This window comes from Trichosurus vulpecula, chromosome 3, assembly GCF_011100635.1.
Source record: "Trichosurus vulpecula isolate mTriVul1 chromosome 3, mTriVul1.pri, whole genome shotgun sequence".
Taxonomy (NCBI): Eukaryota; Metazoa; Chordata; class Mammalia; order Diprotodontia; family Phalangeridae; genus Trichosurus; species Trichosurus vulpecula.
This window is the reverse complement of record NC_050575.1, coordinates 115,567,945-115,580,092: the sequence shown is the minus strand read 5'-3', so window position 1 is coordinate 115,580,092 and position 12,148 is coordinate 115,567,945. Positions and strand designations below refer to the sequence as shown.

Sequence of the window (12,148 nt, the reverse complement as noted above, 5' to 3'; positions counted from 1 at the left end):
TTGGACTGGAGAATGAGCGTGTAAGAATTGGAGTTATTGTGAAAGAAGCTGGTTCAAATCTGGCTCAGTTGTTTAGGGACCTGTGTGACCCTGGGCAAGTCATGTAACTTCCTTGGCCTTGCTTTAATCATCTATAAAGTGAGAATCCCTTCTGCTCGCAATCCTATAATTCTATGTGGAATCGCCTGGCAGGCTGATCAAGTCCCCACAGAAATTTCTGCCCTGCCCCCACATCTCCTTCTCAAGGGCAGGTTTGTGTTTTGCATTTTGACGCTTCCTCTTTCTGGGTTTTACTTCACTGCGGCTAAGAAACTAAAGCTAGAGGGGAGGAAACTGAGCTCTGTTGTAACTTCTTCCAGCTTCCTGCCTTTATCCCCTCAGCTGCTCTCTCTCATTCGGGGCTACAGACCTAGGCAGGAGCTGGGGTCTGTTGCTATTTCCAGACCATGTGCTCTGCGGGCTGAGTGGCTAAAGTTCAGCCTCTCCCTTACCTACCTACTTAAGGTGACCCACTGTTTGAATGCAAACAGAAGCACCTGTCTTTCTTCTTCTCCCAGGTTCCTCCCACTTGTTCCACTTTGCTTCTAAAGCATCTGACTCTTTGAAATGTGTGAATGAAGGTGAGGCAAGATAAGACCAAGGGAAAAGAGTAGCGTCATGGGAAGATTGCTACAAGAGGATGTCAGAGACCTGGGTTCTTGTTCCACCCTTTACAACTCACTTGGGCCAGTCGCTTAAAACTTCAGGTCTCTGCTTCCTCATCTGAGGATCATAGGAGGCTATCTTCATCCTGTCTAATGTGGATAAGAAGGGCTGTCCTGACTATTTTGAGGATCAAATGAGACAATGTGTGGGAAAGCACCTTGTAAACTTGGAGGATTGCAAGTAGAAAGCATGGTGTAAATTGAGGGGGCCCGGGGATCTTGGGATATATTGTTTGCAACTTCCTAGCTCAGTGTTCCATTAAGGAAAGAGGCCTAACCTTCCTGAAACTGAGATGAATTGTTTATTAGTTCTGAGGATAGGACCAAGAGGAATTCCCTGGCATCTCTCGCCAGCTCTGACCTGTCTCCTTGAAATCATGTCACGTATCACTGATGAGTTGTGTCTTTCCTTCCATCTCCCCATCATTCTGGCTCTACATGCCAGAGAAACTAAGTCAACCAGAAAGAACCGAGTAGAAGGAAAAAAGGGAAACAACCATAGGAATAATTTATATGCATATAGTGCTTCAAGGTCTGCAAAAGTCTTTCCCTATGACGATGTCTTGAGTTAGGGAAGTATAGCATGAAGCGCTAGGGTGACATTTACTTATGTTTGAAAAACTGCACAAATGAAGTGGTAGAGAGTCTATGAGGTTATGACAATACTTCTGGCTATCAGAATTAATTTATGAATGTGAGGTCCTGCAATCTCTGACACAGGCACATCCCAGAGTGTAGGGAATGACCCAGAAGACCTAAGCAAAGATGCCATGGTCCACTATGAACCTTGTGACCGTTACCATCATGAAGCTCTTTTGTATATGTTGTATCTGAAGGCCTCCAGTCACTTGCAGTACAGTCTGCTCCATGAGAATCTCCAGTCATATTTGTTAGAAAGACAAGCTTAGACACACAGAGAAGGCTCATCCAAGCAACTCTCCAGAATTGTACTTTTTTTTTCAAACCACACAAAGCTTTCATTTTGTTCTCTTTCTGATAATATAATTAGCTCGGCCATACGAGGGCCTGTTTAGGAATACCAGCCCAGCAGTCTGGGCCAGCTTTGGTTTTATAAGCAAGCTAAGAATGGGTGAGAGGCAGGATGTAGTGAATCAGTAAGCCCAGCTACTAGGTAGGACCTTTTAATTTAAGCTCAACAGTTTTCAGCTATATTGGACTAAGCCAATCAAGTGTCTGCCATGGATTGAGCCCCAGGGAGCGAGGGCCACCAAGTGTCCTAAGGAGAGATGAGCCAGCCCAAATTGGAAAAGAAGGGTGTCAAAGCTCCTGTGGATGATCAGGATGGGTTTGGACCTATAAGTAGCCCCTGTGATGGGAGGAGGGGGGGAAGGAGAAAGAGAGAGAGAGAGAGAGAGAGAGAGAGAGAGAGAGAGAGAGAGAGAGAAGAAGAACAAGAACAAGAACAAGAAGAAGAAGAACAAGAAGGAGGAGGAAGAAGAAGAAGAAGCAGAGGAGGAAGAAGAAGAAGAAGCAGAGGAGGAGGACAGGAAGGAGGGGGAAGAGAAGAAAGGAAAGAGAAGAAGAAAAGAAGAAGAAAAGGATGAAAGGAAGAAAGAAAAGGAGTAGTAGGAAGGAAGAAAGAAAGAACTAAAGAAAGGGGGAGAAAGAAAGAAAGGAAGGAGGAAGAAAGGAAAGAAAGGCAGAAAGAAAAAGAAAAGAAAAGAGAGAAAAAAGAGACTGATGCCCTTGTCAGGGTTATTTGCAATAGCTGCTGCCTTTCTAATGTACATATCAGTTGTCTTGTCTTCCTGATTATGGTATCAGTGACCCTTCTAACTTTCTAAGTCTCTCAAATGCCAGATGTGGCTCCTGGGAAGAACCCACTGTTGCAAATGTTCCAAATTTGCACTCAGCTTATATGGCTTCTTATTGCTCTCTGCTCACAGGGCATAGCCCAGATCCACTAGTGAGTCCCTCTTTCAAAAGGAGGCAGCTGTTCAGAAACACAGATGTGTGAGCTCCTCAAATCTCTCACCCACACCTCCACCTCTCCCCCTTTTCATTCTTTTCATTTGAATCCATTGTGTTTTTTTCTCTTCCATGTGAAGCCTTTCTTTGTGATGAACCAGACAAGGGGTGGGGTTGGGTGACTGAAGAGCCCTGGTTTCTGTACAATTTGTTAGTCACTTGCCAGATTCTTTACAACAGCATGGTGGGGCGGGAGGGGGGTGGAGAAGAGAGGGAAGGGGGAGACACTTCCTTTTCCTTGCTTACCACAGGACTAAAGGAGCACAGGGGCAAGAGATGCTGAAGAAATGGTCCAGGGCTCCACATCCTCCAGTCCCACATCCCTCTCTTCTGTACTATTCAGAATCCCTAGGGATTTGTGTTACCACAAATAGAGAAGACAAAGCTTTGCAGCGGGAACTGCCCCTTGGGTAGCTGAGGATCACCAATAGAAGAAGTGTGGGGCGACTGGTCTCTCAGAAAGAGGGAGGGTGAACAGATGGCGGAGGGGATTATTAAAATCCAGCTTTGTTCTCCATCAAGCCCCACAAGGGGGGAGGGAGAGGGGAGCCAAGCAGCTCTAATGATCTACACCACTTTGGAATAGGCTTTCCAGAGGAACGTGAAGAGAAGCTTAAATAGGGACTCTGCCAGAAGAGAAGCTGCCCTTGTGGGGTGCTCTCTTCTTCAGCATTAGCAGAACGGGTCCAAAGTCCATGGTCCGTGTCCTGACCCAGGTAGACAAGGTGTGACAATGAAGCGAAAAGACTGGCGCCTTTTGAGTTTGTTTTAAAACAAAGAGATGGATATGGTGTTTTGAAAAGAGTACTGGTTTTGTAGTTGAAAGATCCAGATTTAAGTCCTGGTTCTGCTACGTGCATGGCTTTGGAAAAGTCACTCAGCCTGTTTGACTTCCAGATTTCTCGTCTGTACAATGAGGGAGTTGGTCTGGATGAAATCTCAGGTCCCCACTAGTCCCAAATCCTAGGGTCCAGAACTTATGTATCCAAAGGAATATCTTCTTCTTCAAGCAGTCTTCTTGGTGAGCTCTGTGCTTATTTTCATAGAGCAGCTAGGGGGTCGATAAGAGTGCATAGAGTGCCAGACCTGGAGTCAAGGAGACTTATCTTCCTGAGTTCAAATCAGGCCTCAGACACTTTCTAGCTGTGTGACCATGGGCAAGTGACTTAACCCTGCTTGCCTCAGTTTCCTTATCTGTAAAATGAGCTGGATAAGGAAATGGTAAACCACTCCAGTATTTTTGCCAAGAAAACCCCAAATGGAGTCAGGAAAAGTCAGAAATGACTTAAAAATGACCAAACAACAAACGTTTATTTCAATATGGATGCCATTGCTCCAAATACCTCTGGACTCTTCTTTGGAGACTGTTTTCAGATTCAGTTGACACCCACAAAAAGGTAGGCCCATTATTTTATTGCCACACTGTTTTAGAACTTAAGTGACACTGCTCAAGGTAGATTACTTACCATATTCCCCTGACACTATTGTGACTGCCTTTTGGCTGGTTCTCAGAATCAGATTGACCCTCAAAGTGGGAAGATGGGACATCGTTTGGGTCATTCAAGGGTGTCATGGGCCCTGAAGGTCATTTCCAGAGAGGAGTTCCCCTGAAGTCTTGACCACTGGTAGCCTCTTTGGAATAAGTGTATAAGTTCCCAAGAGGAACAGTTTGAAGGTGACAGCATCAATTTTGATATCTAAGCTTCATTATGCTTCAGGGAAAAAAAAACCAGTTGTATTAGCATATGGAAACTCCTTATATATTGATGGTGGTGATAGCTAACTTTTTACATTGAACCTTATGGTTTACAAAGTGCTTTATAGCCCTTAAGAATAATAATGATAATAAATGCCTTTATATGGTCTCTTAAGGTTTATAAGGCACTTTACACACATTATCTCAGCTGAGACGTACTACAACCCTTTGAGGTAGATATTATCCCATTTTATAGTTGAAGAAACTGAGATACACAGAAAGGGAGTGACTTGTCCATGGTCAGACAGTAAGTATCAGAGGCAAAATGTGAATCTAGGTCATCCTGACTCAATCATATCATGCTGCTTCTCCATCTCATTTGATCTTCCTGTCACCTTGCTGACAAAAGTCCATATAGTCAAAGCTGTAGTTTTTCCAGTAATGATGTATGATTGTGAGAGTTGGATTGTAAGGAAAGCTGAGTGCCACAGGATAGACATTTTCAAGTTGTGGTGTTTGTGAAGACTTATGGGAGTCCCATGGAAAACAAGGAGATCAAATCAGTCAATACTCAAAGAAATTAATCCAGGCTATTCACTGGAAGGCCAAATACTGAAGTTGAAGCTTAAATACTTTGGCCACATAATGAGAAGACAGGACTCTTTGGAAAAGACCTTGATGTTGGGAGAGATTGAAGGTAAAAGGAAAAGGGGGCAGCACAGGATGAGATAGATGGTGTCATGGAAGCAATGAACATGAGCTTGGACAGACTTCAGGAGATAGTGGAAGACAGAAGGACCTGTAGAGCTATAGTCCATGGGGTCACAAAGAGTCACACACGAAAATAACTGAAACCACAACAACAGTGTTCCTCGGAAGTGCCCTATGAAGTAGGTAGTTTAAATAGATACTATCCCCATTTTATAGATTGAGAAACTGAGACTCAGGGAAAATGACTTGCCCAAAGCCCATCTTCTTTCTTCCTTGGAAAATCAAGCTTTTGTATTCAAAGTGTCAGTGTTAGAGTTATAAGAAGCCTTAGAAAAATCTAGTCCAACCATTTCATCTTAAAGATAAGGAAACTGAGGGTCAGAGAAGTCAAGGGGACTTCCCAAGATCCTTTACTGAACTAATGATTGGTAACTCATTAGAAATTAATACCAACAAGTTACCATAGAACCAGAACTCAAGTGCTAGTCGTCTGGCTCCACCTAGTGTTCTTTTCTTGTCACTGCATACCTTTTCCTCATCCCAGAGGCACGGTGTTATGTGCTGTTCCCCATTTTCAGAGTTAAGCAGTTATTTAACATTACCAGTATGTGTCACACAGCCACCATTTCCCTTTGAATTTCTTCTCCCCTTTGCTTATCTTAATTTCTCCCAGAGATGACTCCATCTTCTTATTTTCTTCACAGGTAAACTTGTACTCAGACCCACCCAAGCCCAGCCATGGTGTTCATATGGGATCCATGCCCCATGGGACAAAGGTCATGTCCTTCACCATTCCCCAGGCTAAGATGGCAGAATGGCAGTCAACCACCAACACTGCATCACAGGCCTTGTTGGACGCGGGTGAGTTTTGGAGGAGGGTAAGGCAGGACTGTGGAAGCTAACGCTCTTAACTGCATTGCATCGTCCCTCAATGTCCCTCTGATTCACCTGGTAGTAAGAATTATCATGAGGGGAATCAGCTCCACATCAGACAAAGAAGATGCCACTGAAAGGGCTAAAGGCACGCAAAAACGGGAGGCAGGCCCCAAAGACCCTGGTCATACTTGGTGACGTACCATCACAATTACTTTCCTGCCAGTAATAGGTTCATAGAACTTAGATCCACAAGGACCTTTCCAGGCCCAACATTTAACAGAGAAGGAAACTGAGGCCCAGAGATGGAAAGTAACTTGCCCGTGATCACACAGGTTCAAAGCAAGGTCTTCCATTTATAACTCCCTATAATTTCCTCCAGGGAGGCTGTGTGGTGCAGTGGATAGAGGGCCAAGCCTGGAGTAAGGAAGATTTAAGTTCAAATTCAGCCTCAGACTGTGTCACACTAGCTGTATGGCCCTGGGCAAGTCACTTAACTGCCTCAGTTTCCTCAACTGTAAAACAGACATATTAATAGCACCTACCTCCCAGAGTTGTTGTGAGGATAAATGAGATATTTGCAAAGTGTTTCACAAATGTTAAAGTGTTATATAAATGCTAGCCATTATTGTTAATAGTTACTATTAACTTAGTCAATGGAACCTCATATTAGCTCTACAATAAGCCCTCCTGGTCGCAGAATCTCAGTCAGAAGACTTCTGATGCCATCGGGTTCAATTTATACCAAAATAAGAGTCCCCCATGTAACCTACCTGACAAATGCTTGAAGGCTTCTAATGAACATTAAGGGAAACCCATTTCTTTTTTCATGGACTCTCCTATTCTGTTTGGAGGTTGCTGCCTTTTAATTTGCTCACCAATTGTATTGTAATTGTTTGAGTACAGGACCCATCTACCTGTGAAAGGCCTCCTAGAATGTAAGGTCCCTGATGGGAGGGACTATGTTGATATCTCCGACCCTTCTCCCTTGTGCCTAGTACAGTGTTCTACGTGGGTGGTATTGGGACCTGGCGCTTGCAGTTAGAAGAGACTTTGGTTTGATTTCTAGTTCCAGCACCTACTAGCTATGTGACACTAGACAAGTCACCTGACTGCCCCGAGTCCCAGCTACCACATCTATAAAATGATTAGAAGAGCTATAAGTATTAGGTCTACGGGTTGTTGGGAGGAAGGCACTTTGTAATCCTTAAAATGCATAGAAATATGAGTCATTATTTTTTCTTGTTTTTTTTTTGAAGGGGGAAGGCAGGGCAATGGGGGTTAAGTGACTTGCCCAAGACCACACAACTAGTAAGTGTGTCAAGTGTCTGAGGCCGCATTTGAACTCAGGTCCTCCTGACTCCAGGGCCAGTGCTTTACTCACTGCACCATCTAGCTACCCCGAGTCATTATATTTTTAAGGAACTCTATCAACTTGTTTGTCTTTGGACAGAGACCTGACATTTAGAGTACCAGAAGTTAAGACTATGTTTCTTAGAGGAACTGAAAACTATGCTTCTTAGCAGTCTTAATGACAACAGTAATAATACTAGCTACCATGTATATAGTACCTTCTATGTGCCAGGCGCTTTTACAAATATTATCCCATTTGATCTTCCTCACAGCTCCGGGAGGTAAGTGTGACTATTATCCCTGTTTTACAGCTGAGGAAACTCAGACAGATAGAGATTAAATGACTTGCCCAGCTGGCATCATACAGGAGAGGCTAGACTTGAGCTTGGGTCTTCCCATCTCCAGGCCCACCGCTTTATCTGCTTCACCACCTAACTTCCTTTTCTGTCATCCCACCACCACCATTACATAAAACCAGTGGTGGCATTCAGCCAGTTTGCACCGGTTTCGAAGAACCGGTACCTAATTTTAGGTTTAGTTTGGTTAACCAGTGGGGGTGCAGGGCCTGCGCCCACCACGTCAGCAGCAGCGGCGCATCCGCTCATTCTGTGGAGAACCTCTCATTAATTTATTTGAATCCCACCACTGCATAAAACTAAAGTGTGTTTGGTGTTTTTATATATCTTATCATTGTAAGTTTCTTATATGACCAGTCCGATAGCATTGATAGGAATAGCCGGGACCCATTGGGCCCTGGAACCTATTAGGTACCAGACTTTAAGGTCCCTGAGATTTTTCATGACTATTGGCCTCTCGAAATAGGGTGGGAACAGGATACTCCCCTTACCCCCCATTCCTGCTCCAAATTGCCAATTGGGTCTTGTGCAGGTTCTGGGCCTGTTGTACCCTTTTGGTTTGTATTTCTGCCACAGAAATGTCTACTGTTAACTCCGTCATTGAACTTGACTTTCAACATTGATCTATTCTAGAACTATCAGCAACTCAAGGCGATCTGATTCCACCCCCAGCTGCCGCATACCCCAGCCCACTGACAGATGGCAGTGGCACCTCTACACAAGGGCCATCCCTGGGAGATCGTCTGACCCAGACGCTGGCCAATGAGGTGGTCAAGTTCCTAGCACAGGTGAGCCAAGTCCCAGCTACAAAGTGTGTGCAGAAAGGACAAAGGAGAATAAAATAAAGGCAAAAGCAGAAATTTTTAAGTTCTAGAACTTCTAGATGCTATTTCTCCCCTGCCCCCCACCCCCATAAAAGGCTAGATCCCAATCATTTCAGAAAGAGAAAAACCATAGAAGGAGGGATTTTCTGATCACTGAATGGGATGTTTAAAAAGCTCTTGCTATCTGGAAATTCTTCCTTATATCTAACCTAAAACGGGGTTATGCTTGGTTAACGTTTAAAAGCCAGGGGGAAAAATGTATGCAAATACACTTTATATATAATGTGCACTGTTAACACTTTCTTAAGTCTGGACTGTCAACAAAACAATAAATCAAAGCCTGATTTGTAGCGAATGCCAATTTCTGAGGTAAAAACACTCACCCTGAAAATTTAACAGGCTGATAAACAGGTTAGAGCTGGCTCCAGCACACCCTGGGATCTAAGTCTTCATGTCGTCATTCAAGGTCATGTCTTCTTCTTTGGATCTCATTGGAGAAGGGGAATAGCAACTCATCATCCTTTCTCAGAGTCCTGTTTAATTTTTACATACCATCATAAAATTTTCCATCGGTTTTCTCTCCTCTAGGTTAAATAAACATTGGCTCATAATAAAGAATATGAAAAGTGATCTGAACTCTGAGAAAGTCTAATAGACAAAAGATGGGGGACTTCATGTTGGGGCAAAAGTTTGCCTAAATTGTCAGACATGGTTGGGTATGGGTTTTTTGCTTAACTGTTTTTTTCTGCATTACGAGAAAATGTGCAGGGACAGCGGGGCTAGATCCAGAAGTGACTGTGGTATAAAAACAAGACTCACCCATAAAATTTATGAAAAAATTAATATATAGTCTTCAAAATATTTAATAAAATAAGATTTGATTAAGTAAAAACTCTAGAATTGTAGACTATTAAGAGGAACCTCTAATTTGACAGATGGGAAAGCTGAGTCCAAAAGAACTGAACCGACATTTTTTTTAAGTGACTACTTGAAGGTCACATAGATAATTGTAGAGCTGGAGCAGGCTCTTGGCTCACAGTCCTGGGATTTAAAATAAAAAATTTCTAGCCTCTTTTTGTTCCTGAAAATCAAATTTATAGTTTCTCCCATCAAAGAACTTATCTTTCAAAAAGCATAGTATTATAGAATTTTAGAGCTGAAAAAGGACCTTAGAGACAATGTCGTCTAAGCCCCTCATTTCACATTAGAGGAAACCAAGGCCATCAGAGGTGTTGTGCCTGCCTAAGGTCTCACAAGAAGTCAGCAGCAGAGCCATGCTTCTCACTTATATCTTTTGTCTACAAATCTAGGGCTCTTTCCAACACACCACAAATAAATCAAGAGATCAGAATTAGCAAAAACCCAGAGGTTTTGTGGAACTCATCCAGAGGATCCCCAGGGCACCAAAACCTTCATAGAGACATGATGATAAACTTGCTTTGGTTTGAAAAGGATCCCTACACAACCACTGAGCTGCCTTTAGCTGCCTAAGAAAAGCCCAGGAGGATTCCTTCTGTGCCCCTCCCCCCCACCCTACACACACAGCAGCCTGCTTCCCAATCACATGAGGACACAAGGGAATAGAGGCAGGAAACTGGACCTGCTCTGAACACACAATGTGCACAGGGCCCTGAGGTTAAGAAGCAAGTTCTGAGAAGGATGCAGTCAAGGCTGTCACCCTGGGTTATTTTTGAGAGCTATTGGCTCATGATGCACATGACTTTTTCCTTAATCCAGGTGGAATCTTTTGAAGGACTGGTCCAAGAAGGAAGGCTGGCACCTCAGGATCAGCTCAAGGTACCATTGGCTACTAATTGCTCTTCTCACTTCAGGATTTGTCTACAGAATCTGAGTTATACATGTGTGTCTTATATGTGCATTTCTGTTATTACTATACTTGTAATTAGCCTTCCCCTCACTCCTTGCCCCTCTAGCGTATCATAATAATGTATAAATGTAATTTTATATGTATATATAATTTATAGATAACATACCTATACATCAATTTATATAAATTAATGTATCATACATATATTTGTTAATATCCATATGTTAATAAATGCACATAATAGATAAATTAACAACTCAACAAAAATATGAAATATCAATAAATAATAGAAACATCATAAATAAAAGAAATATTATAAATAAAATAATGTTATTAATAAAATATATACAAATATATTTCTCCATAAATATATCAAACATACATATCAATTGTATATAAACATAAAATTGTATTTATGTGTATATTATATTTACATATAAATTATACATAAAAATTATGTATAAATTATGTTTGTACATGTTTTATATTTATATATAAATTTTATATATAAATATAAAATTGCATTTATGTATGTTATATATCTCTATATATTAATAAATAAACAAATCCTTATACATATCAATTATATTAAATAAAGCTATATAAACTTCATAAGTCAGTGGCCATATATGTAAATATATGTGCAAACTATGAGTAAATATTCGTGTGTGTGTGTATGTGTGTGTGCACACACGCATGTCAAAGTCAAAATGAGGTCAGAGTCAAAATCAGGAAAACAAAAGCCAGAGAGCTGGCCTACCTGCCAAGACTTTGAGGACCACAACAGCAGCTTCCTTCATGCAGTTAAGCACCCAAGTCATCTCCTACTTACGTAGCATTAGGCTGTCCTGTGGTTCTGCATACTCGCTCCTCCTGTATACCCTAAGCTGCTTCAAGCAGCTGGCTTCAAGCTATGGCATTGCAACGTTTCAGAAGTGTGAGCCAGTTCTCAGTTCCCAGTGCCAGAAAATGAGGATGAGTAGTAAAGGAGGTGGTGGGAGGGGGAAATAGTTCCAAAACTTGAGTGGTGAGAGGGAGCTTGTGCTGCGTGGCAGTGCTAGTGGGTATGAACATGCTGACCCTCATAAAGGAGCTAGATTCATTTGTGCCAACTTGGAAAATCCAACCAGGTGCATGGAGTGACATCTGTAACTAGCCTTCATACTACCAAAAATCTTTGCTTTCGGGGTTGCCAACTAGCCGGCATTTGACTGGCTTGGCTGGTATTTTGTCAAAGAAGCTAGGAGTAGTTTTTGTAATGTCATCTTCTGGCCTTTTTTTTAAAAAAAAAACTTTTGGTAATAATAGCAGGCTCAATTCAATTTAACAAGAATTTATTTAATGCCTACCATATTCCAGACACTATGTGGTAGGTACTGGGGATACTAAGACAAAAATTAGAGTTCTTGCTTTCAGGCAGTTTATATTTTCTTTGCGGGTAGAGGGGTAGAAGGAGGCTCACATGTACATGGAAAAGTAAATATAAAATACACACACAGAGTAACTTAAACCGGGGGAATCAGGAAAGGCCTAATATAGAAGGTAGTACTTGAACAGATCCTTGAAAGGAGTTAAGGAATTTCTGGGCTAAAGGGAGTACGTTCCAGGCCTGGGGGAGAGGCTATGCAAGGGCAGGGAGATTAGAAATGGAAACTGGTTTGTGGAGAACAGTATAATGTTTATAATGTAATAATTATAATACAGAATATAATTATGATCTAATAAAGGGAAATGTATAATGAATCATGGGGAGAAATGTGAAATCAATCTAAGCTATCAGAGGTGGGATTTGAACCCAGGTGTCCCAGGCTCCA

At 42.1% G+C, this 12,148-nt stretch overlaps 1 protein-coding gene across 2 annotated transcripts in view; it reads left to right on the top strand.

The window, feature by feature from the left end:
• Positions 1 to 12,148, top strand: part of AKNA (AT-hook transcription factor) — a 71,699-nt gene that overhangs the window by 22,439 nt on the left and 37,112 nt on the right. For both annotated transcript variants that reach the window (XM_036752955.1, XM_036752956.1), the window contains 3 exons: positions 5,805 to 5,961; positions 8,316 to 8,470; positions 10,244 to 10,303. In XM_036752955.1, the coding sequence (XP_036608850.1) occupies positions 5,805 to 5,961; positions 8,316 to 8,470; positions 10,244 to 10,303 (372 nt within the window). The remainder of the gene's footprint in view (positions 1 to 5,804; positions 5,962 to 8,315; positions 8,471 to 10,243; positions 10,304 to 12,148) is intronic.